Here is a 24984-nt window from a genome sequence, read left to right as displayed (position 1 = left end):
TGTGCCCTCCTTATTGTAACGAGTGCATTTCTCTCCTCAAACTCTGACTGGTGAGTATGTCAAGGAGGAGGGAGGGGGGTATTCTTCAGAGGAGATGGGGAGTGTCTGGTGGTGAAAAACTCTGTGTTAAAGTCCCGTCTCTCCTGTCAGAGGGCTGACACGGAGCATCCAGGGACATTGGGCCTTTGCTGTGCTGAGTCTGGACACTGGCCTAGATTCCACCCCATCACTACTCCAATCCACCACCCCCTCTCCCTCCTACAACACCTACAAAACACTCCTCAGCTGAACCATCTCATCTGTTCTTTACTGTCATCCTGCCCTCAATGAACTGCCCTCCTCCAACACCTCCACTCCATCCCCTACCTCTTCCCTGTCTTGCATTTTTTTTCCTGCTTTTGCTTTTTCTTGGAAATCCAGTCATAGCTAAAAGTCGTTCCGCAAATATACAGAACGATCTCTGTGTTTGGTGTGTCCCAAATTTATGAAATATGCTCATTGGATTTTGATGAAATGTGTCCACATTAGAAAGTTAACAAATTAAACAGTAAATGTAGTCAGCCCATATTATTTTTGAAGTGATATTTAAATAATGGATACATCCTCATCAATTACATGTCTGCATATTGATTACATATTTAAAATATTTTGTTAATAACTAAATGAAGGTGGTAGCATGTCTTTGAAGGCGTGATCTGATCAGTTCTATATGTTACATTGTATTTCAAAGTAAGATTCTTCTCTAAATTGCAATTTTGATTAATGGCGACTGACAAAAAAACATGGTTTTGTTCTACAATGATGATTTATGTTATAGTTAAGACATTATCCCATATCATATTGCATGGAAAATGGAAGCTGATTACAGCAAAACTTAACAAATACCATGTCATATGTTTTAGAAACCATAAATTCTGTAAATACCTCTTTTGTAAGGCTAAAACATTTTTATCTGAAATACAAATTCACCTGTCCAGGGTGCTCCATGCCTCTCACCCTATGGTAGATAGGCCCGAGCATCCCTCCGCAACCCTGAATAGTAGGATAGAGCGGTTATGAGAAACAAATGAATGAATGAATGAAAACGTGATTGGATGATTAAAAAAGCATAATGAATATCTGTGTAACAGAAAAGTGAAATATTTTTAATATTTTGTCTTTGAAAGTTTCTAAATAATAAGAAAAGGACTGGCCGTGGAACTTTTTTTCCCACTTTGAATATGGTTACAGATAGAAAAGGATATAGTTAGATTTTTATGAATATATTAAATTCTCTTTCATTTTAGTATTGTATCAAACTGGTATGTTTAATCGTTTGTGTAAACTTTACATGGTTTTTGGTTTCTGTGTTTGCTTGTCTGACAGCAGCTGAGACGGTACCCAACAGACAGCATAAAATCAAAATAATTTTGGAATTAAAAAGAATAAAAATAAATTGAACTTATATTATTTTTAATAACTTCTTTTTTTGTTAAGTAAAAAACAAAGCTTGTCAAAGTAGTTTTTTAATGAATATTTTAAAGATGTTGAGATTATCGTTTATAAATCTGTACTCAATGTCTGCTGTTGGCATCTAACCTTGAACTCAGAAATAGCATATTGTACTTTTGTCTCTTGCCAAGTCGTGCACTCAGATTTTCTCTTTTTCTTTTTGTTCCCGAACATATGAGCTTCTTTCAAAGTGTTGCCTACATAATGTCACAAAAGTGCTATGGTATACAAATGATTTATCTTATCGACAAGAAAACATCCAAAGCTCCTCTGTCATGTGAACATCTTATACATGTCACGTTGTAAGATTCAGTCTGACATGAAGCTTCCACTCTTGCACTTCACATCAGGTGGTATGTATGTGACTATGGAAATTTTCCATGTCAGAGTAACGCTTTCTCTGTGTGTCTCTCTGTGGCAGGTGTAAATGGTGCAAGTTTCTGTCTTGTTCAACACCCATGCTATTTTGATGTGTTGGCAATTCCTTTGCCAGACCAATAACTCCCTCACACCAACACTACTCTTTCATGCTGCCTGCTTTATTCTCATTCTTGGGGGAATCCTCTTGAGATACATAGTACGCCTCTTAATTTCCCCAGGGAGGCATGCAGGAAACATACACTAGTGATTTTCCAGGGATGAAACACAGGCAAAACATTAGACCACAATATATCAGGACATCTACTGTTACTGGGTCAGATATGCAGTCAAACGGGTTCCATAACTTGTCACAAGTCCATGTTCTGCATTTCTATTCTTTATTTGACTCCCATTTTGACTTGCATTTTTTGTTTTCCAGGCTTGGGGTGGAATTATTCTGAACAGCGAAGCATTGAGCAACATGCAGCCAGTCAGTGCAGCAAAGTAAGGGAGAATCCCAGGAGGAAACGTGGCCCTGTGGGTTTGGTTTGTACACCCGTCACAGACTTCTGAAGGGGTGACGTGCATCACTGCTCCACTGAGGGAGAGCCTCTGCCATGTTTACTGTCATGTTCCAAAGTATGCTACGTGGCTTCAAACACATCAAACACATCTACAGGAATACTGATATTGGGAATGCCATGGGGAGCCACACAAAAGGTACAGATATGCTCCTGAAAACACACATGCCCACAACTTTGCCGCGAGCCCTCACAAGTGACACAAAAATAAATCTATATTTCTTTTAAATGCTGTATTCAGGTATTAGCACATTGTCTGTGAGAGTAACACTGAACGTACAATGATAGATTTTTGAAAAATCAGGCAAAATGACTATTTCTCTGAAAGACAGCCATGTATTGGAAAGTGTCTCAGTCATGCCTATTACTAAAACAAAAACTGCCAATATGCCATTTTGTCTGCACTGTTGTTTCCACAGTAACAGGGCCTCATGAAGTGACGTGCAAGGTGATGATAGAGTCAGCGGGTCTTTTATTAAGACTTTGAGAGGTGACTGCAAAAATATCTTGTGCTCTAAACAACATAGTGCTTGTTCTCATGTTTTATGTGATGTAACTAATACAAACTCAATGCCAAAAACCTGCTGTCCTTCCAACACAATCAGAAAGCTTTTGGAGCGTGCCATGACGCAAATGTGCTTTATTTATGAAGAATAGTCAAGACTGATTCTACTGATGAAATTCTCCTCTCCTGGCCCGCTGTGTGTAGTGTTGAAGAAGGCTGAGTTGTTTGCTGTGCCTCTAGGCGTGGGGATGAGGGGGAGCAGCCTGGAGTTCCTGCTTGGCTCAGGGGGAGGTTGGACTGGATTAGACGGCTGACAGCTGGGCCACATCTCTGGAGGCGCAGGGCGAAGAGGCCCCCTGTCTGCCTGCCTCTGCACCAAGTGTCAATTTGAGCATGAAGGAAGGATGGAGTGAGCCAAAGAGTAAGTAAGTGAGCAAAGTGGGGCCACTGGTAGTCCTGGGTGGATTGACATCAGCTGTGCATGGGCCGTGCACACCGTTAGGCATCAGGAAACACACTGTTTATTTAGCGAGTTTTGACTTGGGGGCACAAACGTGCGCGCACTTGAACAGACACACTGACACAAGACAAAGTACTCCTACGAGGTTACAGCTTTTGACCTCACTAGTTTTGGAGTTTTGGGCAGTGATGTTCACAGTCGACGCTGCATGATGTCAGGAAAGCATATTAAGCCGACTCAGCTGTTTGACTTAAAAATGTAAGCTTTGCTATTAGCTGAACTGTTTCATTATCAAAGTGCAATCTTGTCTTCACAAAATCAAAGCCTCTCAGTAATGCAGAAATAGCTGTGAAACGAACTCGCCTCAGGTGGTATCCTGTACAATTATGTGCAATCAAGATTACAAACTACTTAAAAATCAAACATATTCCTGTTTTATTTCTATTTTCACTGAAGGGATATCTAATTAAATCTGACTTTTGTAAGTGGCTGCATTATTTGGTAGGTTGACTTTCAACATCCAGCAGAGATTCTTGATAGATTATTGAATTGTAGTTTGCACAACAACTGGCATAATTTACTTCAGTAGCGTCCGGTTAATATTAAGAATGTTCCAGTGCCATATGAGAATTTGCTGTAATAGGTTTTCTCTAATCTTGAGGGACTGCTTTGTGTATTTCCTGCACTGAGACTTAGCTATCACTGGGACGTGGGATGATGGCCGGATTCAACTTTATTAGCTGGTGATGTTCTAATGTGATTTATCTTTATAAATGAGAGTATGGTGGGAATGCAAGTGGGGGTGGAGGCCAGTATGCAAATGTGGACCCTCATTAAACACCACCACCACACAACATGATCTGCTGCTCCTTAGATTGCGTGTGTGCATTAACGAGGTGCAGCAAAGTCTGCTAACTAATGACAATGTAATGATCACAGCGTTTATGATAAAGTCATCAAAAGGCATGACACTCACAGTACATATTTGATGTATTAGGAAGACCTCTACCACCTATACGCTCAGGAGAACTATTTCTCATGACTACATCTATTTGAGAAACTCAGAAGTCATTAAGACTTTAAATTAAGAATTGATAGCAGTGACCTTTAGTGACAGCAAACAACTTACTTCTCAGCCCAAAACTTTCAACCTTCATTTTTTGTGAGCCAGGAATCAAACTACCCTGAAGGTAATAACAGTCATATTCTTCTTTTAAAACCCCTTTTCTAAAGAATAAATTAAAATATCCTGCATACCCTATAAATATCTACAAACAGTGCAAGTATTATTATGTGCCTATTCTTTGTTACTTAGAATACCGATATTTATCACTTTATACTTTCATTACGTTCAGAAGAAAGCCATTAAAGCTCTTGCGAGGTACTCTTGCTTTTTGTGCTATTATACATATTGCATTTTTATTTTAGCATTCAGTGTATGAATCTAACGTTCAAAGAGTTTTACATCCAACACAAATATGTTCTAGCAACATTCCTTAAACTTCTTTGCTTTACTGCAAGAATTTGCAGAAATGACCGTGCAAGTTTTCACAGCAGTTTTATTTTTGGTCCTTTAAACTTTCTTGATGTTGGGATCCAGTTCTCTTGAGATTTCCATGATCCCATTTCTGTATTAAGATGTTCATCTTTATGGCTTTTGCAAGAATGAGGAGATTAACCCCATAACTAGCAGACATCTTATAGTTGATCTGAGCATCATTAGTCCACATTAATAACCCATGAAAGTGCAAATGGTTTTTTTATCATCTTAATTACATGACATCTGAGCTCTCTATCTAAAGATGACACTCTTTAGAGATGAGACAGGCTCTGTGACTTCAAGGTACTTGTTTTTGTGTGCACATCTGACAAAAATGAAAAAAAAAATCTTGATACTAATGTATGTGCGTGTACACACACGCGCGCGCACACTCACAAACACACAAGCCATCTAAACTAAAAGGGTGCCATTGCCCATTAGAGAGATGGATTGACAGGAGTGCAGAATAAATCTTTGTGGCACTGAGTCAGAAATATAAATAGAGCATCTAAGACAGATTTGTCTCTGGTGTTGATGAAGTTACCTTTGGGGGTAGAGCTCTACCTTTTTAGTAATGAGGACAACTACAAACAGTTTGGTCTCCTAATGAGAAATGATGCCTTTGGAGGTGCGATACAAAAATGCCATACAATAACACCTCACTTCAGCAATTTCTGGTGTGATTCTCAACAAAGGTACAAAAAGTTGGATAGTAAGTATCAGCCCCACCTGGTGGCTTTGATGTACAATGTACACTCCAACAAACAAGGTAAAGACATTGGTATATCACAGCAATAGGTATCCACAACCCTTCTGTTGCATTGTAGTATATTCAGTGCATTTATTTCAGTCGTCCTGAGTAGGTAGACATGTGTTAGAGCAGTTACTGGTGACTTGAGAGTGTATCTATTTTAAGTTTTTAGTTTAAACACTAATTAACCTTCAAATTAAACTTATTTTGTAACAGCATGCTTTTTAAAGCATCTGTAATCAAAACCTCTTTTCATAAACATCACACAACAAGATTATACGCCATTAATGCAAAAATGATTTTAATTAGATCAATAAATGATAGTAAAATCAGGTAGGCAGGGGAGAGGAGGAATGCTCTATTACCCTTTTTATCATCAAAGTGAACGCTGTGCTAATTATGCTATAGCACCCAGACAGAGCCCACATGAGACTGATAACAGAGCACTGCCCTGGGTTACAGTGATTGCACTCACTGAATCCCTCTTTGCCATCTCATTGGACAGGTTGGGTTGCTGATATTCATGCAATAATAAGAGACGATATAGAACAGCACTAAGACTAAGGTGCGGCATGCTGTTTTTTTTTTTTTTCTTTTGTTCTCCTTTTAACCCGAGTTTGAAAGCTAGCATCCCATTAGAGCTCTATTGCTAATCAATGTGTGGCATTATAGGTTGTATAAATCACACTCTGACACCTGCTGTATGGGTCGTTAACAGAGAAGTCACCAGGGAGGAACAGAGAGAACAAACATGCAGACAAACTGAACAGAAATGTCAGAACCTCAAGTTGCGGTATTGATACCAGAACATTATAAACATGACCAATGAGCTGGTCAGCTAAAATAAATTCAGTTTAAAGGGAGGCTATACACACTGACAGCTAAGTATTTCTCATTCAGTGAAGCAAATATTGGTTTAGCTTTTTTTGTCAAAGATAAACTGACATGCTTGCTGCTTTCTAATAATGCTACGTAATCTGGGCTGAAATGATTTTTTGCAATTTGCCAAGCACCACAGCCCACCGGAGGTGTTCCTCAAATATTACTAGGCAAGAAGAGAGAGGTTCCTGTGAACATTTTTTAATTGAGGATGTGGTTATTCTGCCCGAAAAGGCATGCAGGAAAGTGCACACGCAGGCATTTGTAACCTGAGTATGGTACAGAAGGGGACCATCTGAAGACTCGCAGGCCCTTTGATGTCTTCTGAATACGGGCATAATGCATGTGTAATTAATAAGCCATTTGCATATGATGAACTAGGGCACTTAGTCAATGTTCTCGGGATACAAATACCTGAGGAAAACAATAACAACTGAGAACATTAAAAAAGGGGGTCTTCGCAAAAAAAGGACAAATCTATGGCCCACTTTGGATTAGAAATACATTAGCAGCTAATTATGTCCTAATTGCCAATATTTTAGCAGGTGTTTGCACTTAACCATTGGTAATGTCCTCCTGGAACGTGCTCATCAAGATTATTCTCAAATGAATCACTGAAGTCCTTTGCGATTATGATGCGACAAGATGAACTCATATATATATATATATATATAAGTTGGTGGAAAGAATAGGAACTTAATAGCAACTTAAACAGCAACATAAAACAAAAACATCTGTAACATTTGTAATTAAAAATGACAATAACAATACTTCTGGCAAAGAAAGAACTGATATATGTTGAAGTATAAGGTGAAGATAACCAGCGCCACCTATGACAGATTAAAAATATCACTGTCACAATTAGAAGCTGTTACTTATGCTGAGATGCTACTTGAGTGAGTACTCAGTTAAAAAATGAGTTGAGTTTTTCGGCCAAATATTTTAAAAGCAATTAAAGACTCTGGGAGGTGAATTTCCTTATCTAATCAAACAGCAAATGTAACCCAGAGCTTGATTAAATATTGAGCTTTGGAGTTTCAGATATCTTTTTTCATTTGGCCTGCTGGCATTTGGCAGCGAGGGTGCATCAAACTCATATAAGTCCCTGGAGTTCATCCACTCTGAAAAGAAGCTGAGCCAGCAGGTCAAACTGTAGAAATGCCCTGGTGTAAAGGAAAAAAACCCCAAAAAGATATTTCAAAAGGAAATCCTCTTCATATCTGACATTATGGCCTTGATGACATCAAGATAGGTGATACTAGAGTGAGCGAAGTTAACTTATGACTGTGCTCAATCACATTCTTATAATGTGCTGAATTTGTGAAGGGGCAAAAGTAGGCATCAAGTCTCACTGAAATCAAATATGTGACAGAGGTTTGAATAATACATTAAATAATGGCTGAAGTTCACTCAGTTTCTTCAGTTCCAGCATCCTGGTAGTGTGCATGCATGTTGCATCCTTACTCTCTGTTAACATGATGTAATACTTTGAGTATCTGAGTCTGTCAAAAGTATCAAAACAGTCAAACTAAATGTAACTTTACATTGACATTATAACATTACTGCTAGCTTTAGCCAGACTGCTAGAATTAACCACTTGTTGAACATCATAGTACAATAAATATACATTCAAATATATTCCTAAATTAGCTATCTAGTGGATTTTTACGCACATTTGCATGCAACTGATGGGGAAATGCTGTGTGGAAAATCTTTTACTCTTACTAAGCATAATTCTGTCATTAGAAGGCATAAATAGAATATAGGTATGATACTGGCAGAGAAACAAAATCAAACGCACTGCTTCATTGACTAAAACTATGTATATCTGTTGATTTGTCTGGAAAGTATAACATGAACATATAACATTGGTTTTGTGAAAGTGACTTTTTATTACTCAGATTTTACATATGCTATATCTAAATTTGGGGGAGTGTAAGTAAATATGATCTCCCAGCCACAAGGAACTTCAGCAAGAGGATAGCACACCTAAACTCTCTCAGTAAGATCATCCCTCCACTGCTCCCTACTGTGCAATGTTTTTGTGAAAACTGTAATCAGTGTTTAAAGGATTTTAATATATGAGAAAAGGTCTGACTTTGTTTCATTAAAGCATGAATTTGTTTTTTGGCACCGTAAAAGTTCCCAACAGTTGCCGCATATTGAGTTTCTACTGTAACGTTAAATTGCACTTCCTGTCAGTACCACTGACCACAGATGTCGCCAAATCCACCAGCACTGAAAGTCCAGGGAATGATAACATCAGTGTGTTTAGAAATCTGACAAGTCACAATGTCCGTACATGACAATGCTGTGTTTATATTTGAATGCAATCATTCAGTTTGCCTATTCAAGCTGTAAAAAATTTGATTCAGGCTGAGTTCGTCACTGTTGGAAATCCATATATCCTTGTGTGTTATTGACATTATCCCAAACAATCAAACAGGCCCTTTACCTCTCAGTTTCACAAGTCTGAAATATCATGTTGACACTTCCTGACTCAAAACCCAGTGTTACATCAAAAATCTCTTCAACTTTTGTTTTTCATATCTTTTTCTTCTACTCCACACACCTACCACTGCATTGTTCGACCTTGAGTGAGATGCTGTCAGGCGCTTTTTAGAACATAAGCGTTGCAGTTTCCCATGATCCACTGGGAGTGTTGAGGTGAGAGCTGTGGCCCAGTAGCACTCTGAGTGGCTGGCAGCGGATCAAAAGCAAACGAGGTTCCTGAGCTCATTCCAATTATAACAGCACACACTATCAACTACAAATACAAACAGCACATAAGTGATAGCGCTGGTGGCCTGGAGGACTGCTGCCAGAGAGCAGGCAGCATGCTAATCAGGATACCTCTTGCCATGGGCTATTTAGGGAATAGCCTCTCATCCCACCAATTCCCCATGCCTTAGCCAGGGAAACGAAAGAGAAGAAGGGGAGTGAATTCCCTGAGTGCACAATCCAAGGACAAAATATTAGAAAATGGATCTTTATCTTTGCTCTTGGCCAATATCCATATTAATTACAAAAAAAGGAAAAAACAACACATACATGCTGAATAAAATATAAGCAGATCTGTCAAATACATACAGCTACAAATTATGACCACTTTCTATAATTGAATTAAAGACAAAGATGAAATGAAGGATAGCTTGAAATCATTTTCTTTACATTTCATGCACATGCCACGCAGGCTTTCACTGATGTCACATAGTTGGAATCGCTCTCTATGCTATGGTTTAACCTTTTGCAAAAGCAGAGTGTGGAGAAACAAGACCCTCAGTCATTTGCACATCACTTCACACTGTTTATTGCAATTAGTCTGATTATTCATAACAACATCTTCCCCACCATTCTTTTATGGTCGGCCAATCCAGGAGAGTGATTTATATATCCGGTCGCCTGCCATTGGGGAAGGAAGTGAAATGTTCGGAGGGGTTTTGTGGTAACATGCGCACGCCCCCACTCACACCGACAGCCCCTCAGAGCTTGGCAAGTCTCCAGAGCCATGCAGGGGTGGCGGAGTACAGCGGGAGCCTGAGTGAGAAGCACACATTGTGCACTGCGGGACCCCACCAGCCCCGGCCCGAAGGCACAACTCTCAAGGACATGGAGAACTGGGGCAGAGAACTTCCAAGCTTCCCACTGTTAGGGCAGGCAGAGAAAAAGGGAAAGTTTCCAAAGTGTCTTCGTCTATGTGAGCATAGCTTCTGAAATGAGCTGTGAAGAGAGACATACTTAACAGTTTTCTCGTTCACCAAACGGTGAGCATGCAAATGCTCTGCACAGGCATAGAACGGTTCAAGTCAGTGGTAGACGTATAAAAATATGAAATATACAGTAAACATTCAAATTAAATCAAATTCCACATCAAAATGAAGGATTAGGCTGGTGTCACAGGTCACAAAGGTGGGTTGCGTTTGTGGAGAAACGATTACCAACCAGTTCTTGTTGTGCATGTTCAAATGTTTCTTGTTTTGTGAATCAAAAAATCTGACCTGATCAAATACACAGAACATACTCACATAAATGATGCCCCTGCTAAAGTGCTACATTTAGATCAATGGCTCTCGACCCATGTGGGGAATTTCAAGCATAATTCTAGTTTTCACAGATGAATATGTGATCCAGAAACTAACATTGTAGCTTGCTGTTGTACTAATGTCTATACTTTTTTAAAAAAAAAGGATCAAATCAGCTAGTTTTTGCTCTTTGCAGTCACCTTAAGGGAAGAACTTTTTAACAATATACAAAAATGTAGAAAAAGATACTGTTTTCAACATTGCTGGAACAAGCAGTAGTGATAGCAAGTCTTTCTTTCATTGTCCTTCCAGTCAGGCGCTCAGCTTTACTGTGGGTCAGCCCCCCCTTCCCTCTACATCAGGGGGAAGGAACCACACTGATCTGAGATGGAGTACCCCCAACCAAACCTTACAACATCGACCCATGCCACCATCCTGGGCCTCTAATGGAAGTCCTGGGTGTCCAGACGCCTCCCCTGCTCCGACATGGGCGTCAAGTAGCGCTCTTCTCATCACTGGAAGCAGCGGGCTTCGTAGCCCTCCTTTTTTACTCCCTGGGACAGGCTTTTTTGGAACATTGCAGGCAGATGTGTCCAGATGAGCACGCTCTAATTTGTGAACCCAGGTTAATGCTCTGCCAGAGGCCCCGGAAGATCAATAGATTTATTTCCCTAAAATACCGGCATGGAGAGAACCAGCTAACGGGGTGCTTTTAATACTACCACAGTTCCACTGGTGACTGAGTTGTATTGATTGTGCCCATGTGGAACTACGTGCGTCTTCTGGGGAAGGATCTATTTGTGTCACCCTGGGCTGGGATGGGGGCTCCACTGGAGGAGGAGAGAGCTCAGCCAATGGAGGATGCCAAAAACATCAAAACAGCCATGTTTACAGATTACCCAAAGGGAAAGCAAATTACAGCAATTATGCAGGCTGTGGGAATACTGATATCAGCATACCTGCTATTTTACCCAGAGACTACTTTTTTGAGGCTAGAACACATACAAAACAACACATTCAATTTGATTTGATGGCTATACCCTCAACAAACGATGGGATTTAATCAAAATACCACGCATCAAATGCATGCAAAACAATGCCTTTCTAAGGAATCAACCTGTTTGTGTGTCATGTCCAAAGTAATGTTTCAGTTGTTTTGAAATCAGATATAATGACTCACCCACATATCTGCGAAGCAATGAATCTGGCAAACATAATGATGAACGGGAACAATGAATGAACACTGAAAGTTTCCCCCTGTAATGTTTCGGTCTTCCTCCAAACAATGGCGTTTAATTATTCTTTGTAAACATTGCAAATTGCCCTTACAGAAAACAAATTTAGCCTCGCAGAATTTATCTCATTCATCAGTGTAGAGACATACATACAAAGGAGCATTATCCAAATCAGGAGCCTTTGTTTGCAGCCGTCGTGACATATTCATGACTAGGGCCATAATAGTCAGATTCCTGTTATGTCCCCCAGGGAGAGTAGAGAGAATGGTGTCACATCCAATTACTGCAGCGCACTGTAGAGGTAAATCAAAACTCGTGCCATGAACTCTGGAATCTAAGGTGCCATCACACACACACACACACACACACACACACAGACTCTGCATGAGTGAAGCAAGACAACAGTTCTATCAACATTGATATGGTATTTTGAAAAACATTCTCTTGGTAACTTGGAGGTCATATATGGATTACCCAAAGAAATTGAATCAGCTGCAGGCTGTTGGCTGCCTCCGCTTCCAAACATAAATTGACATACAGAGGATCTAGGACTGAATGAGGAAGACGGCACTACGGCACTCAGAATTTTACAGCTATGGATTTGCTTTTCGGGACGAGGAACAATCAGGTCACCATGTTTTCCCGCACCTTCTACCCAGCACCAATAGGAAGCTTTGCTGCAGAGCTAAATGAACGCCTTTGTCTTTTCCTCCACCGTAGTCTTTGGGAGGCATGGTGGTTTGGTGGTTGGAGGGTATCTCAGCAGTGCACAGCCCCGTTTCACCCTGGAGCGGTGCAAAGCTCCTGCCCAATAAAACAGGCTGCATCCCCAGGGCCCCTCCCTCAAGCTTCCAGTCAGTGCTTGTTTTTGCACCATTTATTTAGTGTGACACATCTCCAATTAAACTGTGGAGGCTGCTGCATTCCCCCATAACTACCTCTTATACCTCCCCATAGACTTTCTGTCACACTGAGAGTGTGGGTATGAAAGAGTGAAAAGGAGAGTTAGTCGCAGAGAGAGAGAGAGAGAGAGAGATCACATCTTGCCTGCCAGCTATGATCACAATGTCATTTTCTCCTCAGTGGTTAGGAGCCTCCTCTGAAAGGTGCCCTGAATTATAATTATCAAAATATTGAACAAGATAATTATCCTCTTTAATGATGCTGCCACTTCACTGTTTGCCTTACCATCACAGAACACAGTTAAAAGCTCTCCTGGAAGGTCTCTTGAAGACTCAGACAACCCAAGACTTCCTTCTCATGAAAAAAAAAGAAATAAGAGAATGCTTAGGGATAACTGACTTAATCATGAACAATCTCAATCAATTTCCAACAGTTTGTCCCTACCTATCAAACCTGTTTTTGTCCATCAATTTAAATTCAAGAATCTTTCGTAGGAGATAAGAGTCTCCTTGCCACCTCTTCATCCTCCCACAACGGCTCCAGACACAGTCACAGGAGGAGTGACTTTGTCCGACCCCAATACCGTCTGCGAGAGCGCAGCTGAGGGCAGCAGCTGCCAGTGAGGACTGGTGGGGGAGCGCCCAAAAAGCCAGCTCTGCCAAGAGCAGGGGCCAGGGGGAGCCCCAGTAGCAGCTGGGAAGGGTGGGGCAGCCAGCTGTGGAGCAGCAGGGTGGTGTGGGGTGACTAGGCAAAGCCACAAAATCTGAACTGGGATATGCAAACGTGCACACATTAAATATAAATATAGAGGCGCGCCGAAAAAGTTCCCACTTGCTTCTTCTCTTGGTTTACCTCCGTTCACATGCTACATCACCTGTGCCGAGGCGACCCAAGCAGTCTGTGGCCCTCTTAACACCAAACACCACCCTCCCATCACGTGCTTCGGCCACACATCTGGTGTACCATCTGCATCGCTTCCGTGGATGTGACAGGTAGTCCCTCTCCCTCTCTGGAGGGAGCAGAGGGGGGAAAGAGGGACACGGAAGGTAATTTTGGGTGTAAATGTGCTCTGGACCTCTCCGGATGCATCTGGACAAAGCAGACATGCTGCTGAGCAGGGCAGGGTCATTATCAGTTGGAAACTCACTACCAGATAGCAGATGAAGACAAAACAATTATATCACACTGTCACTTTATGACAGCACCGACAGGCTCTTGTTTATGCAATCGGGTTGATGAGTTTGCAAGATGAACGCTTTCACATTCTCGGTATCAGTCACCTCTTAACGAAAAGAGTAAATGCTATTAATTACACGCAAAATATATTAAAGATTCTTCCAATTTATTATAATGTACAGTTTACATGAACATGACACAAATGTGACCATCACTTGAATGGGGTGCAAAATGTAAAATATTAAAACAGCACATATAAACAATACCAGAGGATACTGAATTCCTCTTCTTTATGCTGCTGTACATGGGATCAATAAAATATGCACCATAATACAGATATCGAGCCAGTGATATAAAACTGCACAACCAGTCTTTACTGTGAAGGAATCCATTTCAGAACATTATTTTCACATCTTATGTTACATATTTGACAGTAACTATGTTTATTATTCACACACAACACTGAATGACATCAACTTAGATGGGGTTTTTTTTCCAAAGGGGAGATGGGAATCCAGCATTGTCAACTAACCAACTAACATTGCTGACTAACAACAGAAATGACTTGTCAGAAGTATACCAAGCTTGACCTTTCCCCATTTACCAGTTTGCAGTCAATGGACAAGACGGAGGCGTTTTATGTGAAGGGCTACAGAGGGCATTAGCTCACAATCTACAGTGGCATCTGCTACATATTACCTCTCTGAGCACAAGTGTTAAAGGCCTACGTCCATTGTGCTGTCAGATACTAAGGAAAGAAAAAATAAGAATAAAATAAAATCTAGTCATGATACAAATTAGATCCCTCCCCCCCCCACACACCTTTGTCTGTCTTCTAACCAGACCGCAGGTACTAAACATTTTCTAGTTTCAGATATGGTGTCAACATTTGTTCTTTAAGGAGCTTCTGTGCATGCCAAATAATATTTTATTATTTCCATGAAGAATTCATACAGTCCATGTCACTGACATAGCAAGTCTAAGTTAATAGTTACACAATCCAAAAAATAAAAGAAAATGTGCTGGATGGGATTCATTGTCATTAAAGAGCATAAAAAAAAGAAAAAAAAAGAAAAAAAAAAGCACAGACACATACACGTTTGAAATAAACAACACAACTTTAGTACTACTTTTCATGTCTTATACAAAGTTAGCTTGATCTAAAAAGCATAAAATATATTCTTACATCACATACATCAAGACATGTACCATGGCCTAGCTGAAAGTTCACCTGGTGCATTTGGATCATTTCGTCTTTAAGTCCCCACATAATTCCCTACTGCTGGCATTATTGCTTCTTACGAAAAGAACTGAAGGACAGAGAAACGCTGCACCATAGTTAGATGGAAACTACATTTGAGTAATTTGTTATTCAAAATTTTGTCAGCCCGTTTCACAATCTGCAATGCTAAAGGATAAGGCAGTTCCATTTTTAAGGCATTGCTGCTTGAGATATACTGGAGCAGTAGGTGATTCATGGACTTTGACATTACCGTGTCAATGGGCATGATAAACAGGAATACATTTTATATGGCGAGAACGAAAGCCCAAAGACGAGAAAATGAATCTTGTATTCTTGAGTGTTTTGTGTTTGTGTCCAAAGGGAATCTGAGCTGAAATCATAACTATAGTCTGCTTCGAAGTTGACCAAAAATTCAAAACTCAGACATAGATTGGAGCAGAGCTGCGTAGGTTGCTGTGACCATCTCTCACTGCTGGTAATTTCCGTACTGGCCCTGTGGAGTGAAATGTGACAGAACCAAGTTACTGACCTTCCCACAAATCCCAAAGTAAAAGCTTATGCTCACAGGGTGCAAACAAACATCTGTGGTTTCAACATCGTCATTCTGAACACCATGATTAATGCCTGCAGTGGCTGGTGTTGACCAGCAGGTGGCAGCATGGACTCATAAACAGTAAACTAACTTCTAAGTTCAATACCTCAAGTTTAGGCAGCAGCACAGCTGAAAACAACATTCCTTACTAAAAAGTAGACATTTGTTTTTAAGTCAGGCAAATTCAAGGCAAGAGCAGTAGTGTTTGTCGTATTCCTAAACAGGGGTCAAAATATATGTTCAGTATAAATGGAAAATGCAAGAACAACCAATTTGTGAAAATGATTCAACAGTTTGATGTATGTAAAAATTCAGTTCAAATATTAGGGGTGTAACAGTACACACACTTTACAGTTTGCTATGAAAGTCTGTAGTGAGGTCGCAGCTTTGAACGTTCTTTATCTTTTTTTTCACCCCATTCTTCAAGAAGTAAAATGATCGAGCCAATAAGAGGACTACGATCTGTTTAATATCAAGTAAAATTACAATAATTTGGTCCAAAGTTCAATACAATAAGTGCAATACAGTCAAAATGATCAGTTAAAGCCAAGGCTTTTTTTTTTGCGTGTTTGGAGAAGCTTTACTTGGCACTTGACCAACATGACAGGAAGGCTGGTAAATATGAAGGCCTAATTGTCCTGTATGGTGCGCAAAAAGGTGCATAAAGGCATAAGCAATAAGTGCCTCGTGGTATATACTGAACTGATCAAAACTTTGGACATAAACTAATGCTCTGAGACCATAACATGTATCGCTACACCCCTATCAAATGCAGTTACATCATAAACACAACTTTCATTAAATTTTTTTTTAAAAAGAATTAACTTAATTAAAAAAAAATAAAAATTGTAAAGTGAGGGGATTAAGGGCATCTTTTGGTTGTCTCACTGCAGACTAAGCATGCAGTGTTTCTTTACTTTACTTACAGTTCAACCACTGGTTAATGACAATAAAGGAGTAAAAAGAGAAAGGAGAAACTTGAGAAAAAGACTGAAAAGGATAGAGACAGGAGAGACAGAAGAAATATAAGAGATACAAATTAAGGCTAGGTGGTCAAGTGTCTAGATTGGACGCTGAGGTCCTTACAGCAACCATTACCTTTGCTTCTTACAGAGCTAGTCAGGGGTTCAAATCCCCGCTTCTTTATTTCCTCATGTGCCCCTGAATATTCAAAAATAAAGATATCAAAGTGTAGCTGTGGTCCCCACATAAGACCACAGGAAATACAGGGCAGCAAATGAATCTTCCTTTAAAACACTGGAGCAGACTGCATTAAGTTTAAGAAAGAATCCTCTTTAAAGCCCACATATTTCACAGGAATCGTATACCACATTAGCCAGAATATATAACCAAGACAAAGATTAACCAGTGAAAAGACACTAACACTCACATTGTTTTGGGAAGAACAGTATTAACCACCAAATATGACATATATGTGACAGCATGCACAACGCTACCTGCTTACAACTACACAAGATATGCAACTTAATCTGCCAAAAAGCTAAATAAAGGAAAACTAACACTGAAGTAATACACAAGTTTCTGTGGCTGTCCAGTATTGTGGATATACTCACCTGGTCATAACCGTAAGGGCGCTGCTGTTGGGCCTGTGGGGGTCCAGGCTGAGGAGGACGATAACCCCCATACTGCTGTCCTTGCCCCTGTGGGTAGTTGGGATACTGCCCCGGGGCACTTTGTGTGGGACCTTTAATAAACAGCAAGAACTAAGTTGAAAATTGCTAATGCTCAACCAGCTTCATTTAAAAAACAATGCAGAGCACTGTTAATAAAAACGTACTTTGTTGTACACTGTACACACAGGTGCTGCTCACACCGATTTCTTTAGATTTAATTAATTCTTCTCTACTACAAAGACCAAAGCAAACACGTCCAGGGCCTCCTAAAGGATACATTTAGTTAAATATGTATGAGAAGTAAGCAATTTTCAAGCCCATCTTGATAGAGATGAAAGAATCAAACCCAAGTTCCTTCTCAAAGCCTTCCACTGTGAAGATTGTTCAAGTTTCTATCTCCAGTGGAGAGCAATGCAAAAGCTGACTGACGACAAAAAGAGGACAGCGGACATGTCAGACCTATTATTCCAGGCTGGCTCCATGGCGTCTGACTCAGTAATGATTGAGAACAAGTGAGTCAGGCCTGAGCTGGGCACTGGTTCCCTAATGCAAGAAGACATCAAGGAGATTCTGTTGGTCTTTATTAGAGGAGTAAGCTTCAATTTAAAATCAACAGAAAAAAAAAAAGTAAAAAAAAAAACAAACAAAAAAAAACACTTCATCAGCCCCCGTACGCCGCAGCTATCTTTGCCGCCGCTGTGAAGGACCGAGCAAAGCCTGACCGGGGTTGAAGTTAAATGAGGCCCACGCAGCATCGTTAGGCGCTCATAATGCCTTCTGCTGTTGTGCATAACCTTGTGGGGGCCTGAGAGAGCAGGCATGTGCATGTGCCAGATGGATCTCACCTCACAGCCTCTGCTTTTCCGCTAGCTCATTACTAACATGAGCTTTGGCCCAGATAGAGAGCGATTGATGGAAAGTTCCAGCAGAAGAATGGGATGAGGAAAAATGCCTAAAGAGACTCGAGACTAAACTTCTATTGCAAACAGTTTTTACCACCGAAATGTTGCTAATACCAATACCCTGATCATTAACGGGAGTGAGGCGCGGATCAACCCGTGAAGCAGAAAGGTTTGGATTAAACTTACTAGAAAATAGCATGGGTTAGTCAGTCAAATTATTAAGAACTCACAGAAATACCACATGGAGTCAGCTGCAATCAGCCTTTCACCATCTTCTCCCCTCCGTCTTTCACTCCAACACAGACATGAGCTTCAGGGAGGCTGAAAGTCTTAGAGTAGTTTAATAATAATGTTGTAAGACCGTTTGCTTGTTGTTGGGCGAGGGAGAGAAGACAGATGGAGACTGTGAGAATTACAAAATGATCAGTTTGGTTTGGGAATACTGCAAAAAGTGCTGCTGTGGATCGGATCGAGTTCGGGTCGTCGATTAACGCGCATTCTTTATGCTAAAAAAACCAAGACAGTCGTCACTTTTGTCCGTTTCTGGTATTTTACAAATACTTTGCCAATTTTTTTTTTTTTGCACGCGTAAGCCGGAGAAATTCACCAGCTGCGTTTCATGTTTCCCTCACAAAATTTGAATCTCTAAGCAACTCACTCGGTTGGTCTTGATGATGTCTCGACACACCCTGAGACATACCCTCAGTTTCGGTAACGTCAGTATCACTCAAGAGAAATGATAGTTTCACAGCTGAGCAAAGCAGCCAAAGAAGGCTGCTGGTGCCTCCTACAGGACACATGAGTTTCTATCTAAAAAGGTTACTCACCATAAGCCTGTTGCTGTGGTGGATAGCCCTGTTGCCCTGGGTACTGCTGTTGCGGAGGATAGCCCTGCTGCTGTGGTGGGCCTTGCTGGTATGCCTCCTGTTGTTGGCCATACTGAGCATTACCTTTCAGGAAGTAACAGCAGCCATTGTAAACAGCGAGTTGACAACAGGAAACGCAGACATGTACATAAGAGAGAAAAGAAGATGCTTCCTACACTGTTGTAGAATATGAAAAACAGCCTCTTAAGAGTAACAGACATGCACAATGTGTAGTAAATGTACAGATATCATTTTGAAATAAGATGAAATAGATCGTAGTAATTCTAATTTTAGTGACAATGTTTGGAGTTGTTGTCCATCTCAAGTTTAGAAGAGAAAAGAAGCACAACATAGCATGCTGAACAGCCTTGTTCAAAATGGCCGGGTTTTCGGAATTTCTAAAAGAGCAAAACATCTTCGATCGACAGGTCAAAGGAAAGTAGGGTAGTCAGTATAGGGGGGAAAAAAAAACAAAACGAAACAACAAAAAAGTCAATGTTAATCGGACAAAGAGAGAAAAAGAAGTTTTGCATTTTTAAATCCGTTCTCTTTTGGGATGCTAGCTAACTTAATATTTACCAACATTAAACACACCGACCTGAAGAAATGTGGAGCGTTTAACATCATGGTGTGGAGGAGAACGCAATAAAGTTTGTGCTCGTGCTTTTATTTATTTCACATCAGTGGACATAGATGGAACTAGAACCAGCCACAGCACCGAAAGTGCCCACAGGTAGTGTGCCGTATTGTAACAGGCATCAAGTATCTCTCGACATTGGACTTCAACATCTTTTATACTGATGTCCCACTTAGGACTTTATAAGATTTTTGTCCCTCAATTTTCCAACTTAGTACGAGGGGTAAGCATTGCAAGACTGGGTGGGTGGATGTGCTCCCGGTATAGTTGACATTGTGTTTTTGTCTTCGTGAGAGTCTAAACTCAGATAAATTTCCCCAGAAAATAATGAAGAAACTGAAACTTTGGATTTGTCACAGTCTCTACATCATTTGTGTTTTAACACAGCTCCTGGGTTCATTTATTGATGGTCTTCTCCAAGACACTGGAGGTTTCTCCTACCTTCTGAGGCTCCCTGTCCTGCGTGACTGTACTGGTCCCCATAGTAGTCTTCCTGCCCTGGGTACTGCTGAGGGGGTCCTACATACACATACACACAACATACACACAGGTAGATTCAAGGTGTTGTTGGACTAGTTGTGTAAGGGGACGAGTAGAGAGGATGGATTCCTTGCCGCTAGCTCTTGTTAGAAAGCTCTCTCTTGGTCACTTGACTAATTTTGTAGAGGCTGGAGATTTTAGGTTACATCTTTACTCAGCAAGATGTCTGTGAACTACAGTGGAGGAAATAGATGAAATTGAGAGGAGCAAAAGCAAGAAACGCAGGAGGGAGGGTTACGAAAAAGAAAGACCAACACACACAGCTTACACACGTAAGAGACACACTGAGGGGTATACCTTGCTGCGGGGGTCTGTAGGGCGGCATTGGCCTCTGTCCCATGACATGATTCCCCTGGTTGACCTGGCCCATCATGCCCATTGGGGTCTGTTGGCCCTGGTAATGCTGTGCACCTCCACCAGGAGGCATGTTATACTGCTGTGATGGAGGCTGCTGATGCATCATTGGGCCTGTAGTCAACCAAAAAAATGACTCAAACTGTGATAACTAAGTGATAGCAACAGCACGTGCCTTTTCACAAACATCAATGTGAGATATGATAAGGCAGTGAAAAGCAATACAAGCAAATGTGCAATTTCACCTTGATTGGGCTGCATATTCATGTTTGGTCGAGGCCCATAGTTTCCCATGGGTTGGCCCTGGGTCATGTTCATTTGGCTCTGAACTGGCATGCCCTGGGAGGAAGGGACCGTGTGATTGTAACCACCCATGGTGCCGTGGCTGCTGGGGGGCATATTCATAGAGCCACTGGGCATGTTGGGAGGCTGGTTGGGGCCTGGACCAGGGCCTTGCATGGGCATGTGATTAGGCCCTGAAAAAACAGCAGCACAGAAGACACATGAAGAAAAAAACAACAACAACAAAACACTTTTATTTAGTGCACACTAGCGAATGTGAATTTCACCCTGCATTTACATGCAAACACACATAAGAACGTGTAGAATCTGACAAAATTTTCATTTGATGTTCACTGTAACTTAAGTTACTGTAAATAAACAGCTGGATCTTTCTTATAGTATTTTTTTTTAGTGCAATCTGTATCATAACAACTGCTCTGAACATGGAATAATGCATGTCAGAGCAAATTACAGATGAACACAGATCAGTCAAACAACATCTGGAGGTGGTCAACCTGGCATTGTGCTCAGATCTCAGCCAGATGTAAATGTAGTCTGTACAGCATGAAGACCTTTCAAATAAACAACATCAGGCTCATAAGTTGAAAGGCCATCTTACTCCACAGGTGCTTAAGTAATGCTCCTCCTGAGCTGGGATGAGTAATGTTAGTTTACAAATATTCCAGCCTTGCCCTATCAATATGCATTGTGTCAACGGGCAAGATTTCGGCAACAATGCATTTTTATGTCAGATGTAAATAATAAAAAAAAGCCCTTAATCAGATGACAGATTTCATATCCAAATAAGAGGTTTATAACAACACATAAGAACCAAATATATCAATTTTACTGTTGAAACAAAGGATTAACTTCAGTGGCATGACTCTCTTAAAAGTAATTTATAGCACTTATTTTCAGCTGTGAGGCCTGTATGACGTAAATTTCATCATCCTCACTAGCCTGGGATGATCGTCTGCAGCACACGGCGTGTAGCCAATAGATTTGAAATAGTGCAGACTGAGCGCTTATAATGCACATGCACCTGGATTCATCTCCATTCAGAAAAACAACAGTTCAGATAAAGAGGCCAAGGTGCAAAAGAACAACATTTACACATTTGAGGAGTATGCAGGAGAATCACTGTTATCCACTGTTGGCAAGTTCCTTTTTTACATGGTATTCGAGCTTGTCTAAAAGAAAATACATACACTTTTGTAAATTGTTGCAATGTGGTCCTGCTCAGGCCATAACTTATATTCCCTGTGATGAAAGTTCATCAATACTTCACTTCATACGAATTCATTCAAGTGATCTCTAATATGGAGGCATCAGTTTTATCAACTAATCTCTTTTCACTTGGATAACTTTTGTTGACTCAGGTCTGTTGCTTTTATATAAAACTCACAGAGTGCTTTACCTTTGTGTCCTGCATAAAAAAAAGACAACATAAAAGATCTATTTTCAATGCAAATCTTTCTGTGGTGCCTCAGTAGAATACAGCTGATAACCACAATCTAATAAAGTCCAAGTCCTACACCACAACTGCAGCCAAATAGGTGACATCATCCTTCCGCAGAACAACCTCCCTCATAGCTCTGTGGTGTTGCTAGGCAACTCAAGTGAGACAGAAACTGAGGGAGAAGGAAAAAAGGGAGAAAGGCAAGAGGGGAGTGTTGAGACGGCAATGGGGTGACTTACCAGGCATCTGTCCATTCATCTGATTCTGCATATGGGGGGCTGGAGGGCCACCGCTGACCATACCCTCAGAGGGCATGCTGTGACCGTGAGGGGGCTGAGGAGGGGGTCCACTCTGGTTCATGCCACCAGGGCCCATAGGCATGTTTTGAGTGGGTGGCTGTATGCGCACAACACAGACACAAAAATACACATCAGCTGTCTAGAAAGACATCTGAGCTTGAGCCACTCAAATGAGAAGCCTCAAAGCATAAAGAAAAGAAAAAAAGAGCTGATGACAGCCATTCAATCCATTAAATAATTAGTTATTAGAACTGAGAGTAATTCAGAAGTAACCTAAATCAATAAAGGATAACACAACTAACGTATTTAAGTGTTTGAAAAATGGAAACAGTCATGCAGTACAAAACATTACAAAAAGTACTTAAATGAATGCTGCAGTGTATTTTTATTTAGGGACTTTCAAGAGACTAGTTAGGAGAGAGAAAAAGAGAGCAGTCCAGTTGTTGTGCAAGAGGGCAAAATATCAGAGTTTAAGTGCCACTTCCAGAGGTCAAGGCAGAAGAATGCTGGACTCTACTTTTTCCCCATACCATTGGCAATTGTTTATTTAACACATTTCAAAGCTCCAATGTAAAAGCAGCTATTTTCACATGCTGTGTAGTACTAATTGTAGCAAGCAATCACTGTTAATGTCAAGTGATGTTAACTTTTAATAAATTAAAAATAATCCAAATACTAGATGGACTTTTGAACATACACATGGGCTGAATCCCGCAAGTTCTTTCTAATGGCGAGATGTGATTTGGCTCAAATAGTTTGAATTTTCAACATCTGAAAGAAGACCTCAACCCTGACAGGTGAAATTTAATCAGCATTACTTAATAATATTACTTAACAAGACATGTAAGTTGCATTGTTTAATTCGTATCATTCAACCTCAAACACACACACAAAAAACAAACTGCAAGCATCAATACTCACAGCAGGGAGAAGAGACTGCATGTTCTGATTTGAGTCTGCTATCGTGGCCAGGTACACTAAATTTCTGTGCAGCATCTGCTGATACCTGAGTGAATGGAGAATTATTAATACTTCACATATCATTATTGAAGGTGCAGACAAGAAGGGACTTAAATTACTTACTGTGAACACTCAGCTGTTTTGCCTTTACTCTGGAAATCCATTATACACTGGATCAGCTGGTTGTTTTCGTCAAGTAACTGCAAACGTAAATGCATAATTTCACATCAAGCCTGTGTTATTTCTTATAATACTAACATCATTTTTAACAGTAACAACTTGGAATGATTTGGTTAGGACAGTTTTGTGCTTCGAGGTGGTTATTCTGTTGTAATATGAAAACAAAGGGGGAGTTTTGTGAAATGTGAGCGTGCCTTTCTAGCTAACAAAAGACGGGTCTTACAAGCTAGCCGTCCTCTGCTAACAAACACGCAGGCCTCCATTCATCTAAGACTCAATTACACATCAGTTCGATAAACTGACCTAACATTCATGGTGCACACATGGCGCCCCGATTCCAAGGAAATTCATATTCACCGCGCTTTGGCCCTGCAACACCGTTGCGATCTGCCCACAGTTAGACCTGGGTGAGCATTGCTACAGTGATAAGCTCAACGGCTAGCAGCGTTTCATGCCATAGCCTCCATAATGCTATGCGCTAAAAAAATTACCTTTTGAATTCCAGCGGGTGTTATGTCACCCTTCCGCTGTCTGTGAGGTGCAAACGCCACCGACATGGTGATATGATGAAAAATTAAAATGAACTACAGCATAAAAGTCAAAACTAGCTAACACACAACACAAATCGGTATAACTCAGATCACACAGTTCTGAATACGATGTAATTTCGTAATGCAGTGGTCCTTGTCGGGGGAGGAGTGAGCTGCAAATTTAAACACATAGTTTTTTATTACGTTTACTTAGCCTATGTATTGATAGTTCATTTCAATATTAAGAAAAGCTAAATGATAATTATTAAAATGATTTATCCATGTAATTGAAAACCTTCACATTTTGGCTATATTGAACTACAGTTTAACCTATTTTCCATGTAGTGGACCAGTCCACAGCGAGACCAAAAACCACGGGATGTGGACTAGAGAACGTAACAAAAGGGGAAGCAGTCAGAGCTTTAATAGCATACCTCAATTAAGAATATTATTAATGCTGACACTTTAGAGTAACTGTAACAAATATTAGTTAATATTTTCTCTTTTATTTGTTTATGTGTGCCTACATTTTACATTGCTCTGGTGATTAGATGTAGCGAACAAATAAAACTTAGTGGTGGAATGTGGACACATAATTAAAAG

At 40.5% G+C, this 24984-nt stretch overlaps 1 protein-coding gene across 7 annotated transcripts; it reads right to left on the bottom strand.

Moving 5' to 3' along the window:
- Positions 1 to 14052: 14052 nt before the first annotated feature.
- On the bottom strand, positions 14053 to 24524 carry ss18 (SS18 subunit of BAF chromatin remodeling complex). 7 transcript variants are annotated; one of them, XM_072363164.1, is made up of 11 exons: positions 24343 to 24524; positions 23795 to 23871; positions 23633 to 23717; positions 22652 to 22808; positions 20917 to 21147; positions 20615 to 20785; positions 20219 to 20296; positions 19102 to 19224; positions 17313 to 17443; positions 16837 to 16899; positions 14053 to 15639 (listed from the first exon to the last, which is right to left on the bottom strand). In XM_072363164.1, exons 1-10 carry the CDS (start codon positions 24406 to 24408, stop codon positions 16882 to 16884), a joined length of 1137 nt encoding a protein of 378 aa, XP_072219265.1. In that variant the 5' UTR covers positions 24409 to 24524; the 3' UTR covers positions 14053 to 15639; positions 16837 to 16881. The 7 variants fall into 7 exon arrangements, 3 of the variants coding, with proteins under 3 accessions (XP_072219265.1, XP_072219264.1, XP_072219266.1); XM_072363163.1 differs by lacking the exon at positions 16837 to 16899; XR_011907530.1 differs by having other exon boundaries at positions 15603 to 15639; positions 16837 to 17443.
- Positions 24525 to 24984: the final 460 nt, after the last annotated feature.

Source organism: Leuresthes tenuis, unplaced genomic scaffold, assembly GCF_036924035.1.
Source record: "Leuresthes tenuis unplaced genomic scaffold, fLeuTen1.0.hap1 SCAF_14, whole genome shotgun sequence".
In the NCBI taxonomy this organism is placed as follows: domain Eukaryota; kingdom Metazoa; phylum Chordata; class Actinopteri; order Atheriniformes; family Atherinopsidae; genus Leuresthes; species Leuresthes tenuis.
This window is presented reverse-complemented; position numbering and strand designations above follow the sequence as displayed.

Coding starts and splice junctions, on each gene's coding strand:
- ss18 (XM_072363163.1), bottom strand. CDS start 24,408: ATGTCGGTGGCGTTTGCACCTCACAGACAGCGGAAGGGTGACATAACA. Junction 21,148..22,651: donor GATGAATGGACAGATGCCTG/GTAAGTCACCCC, acceptor CTGTTTTTTCAG/GGCCTAATCACATGCCCATG. Junction 17,444..19,101: donor ACCACAGCAACAGGCTTATG/GTGAGTAACCTT, acceptor TGTTTATTAAAG/GTCCCACACAAAGTGCCCCG.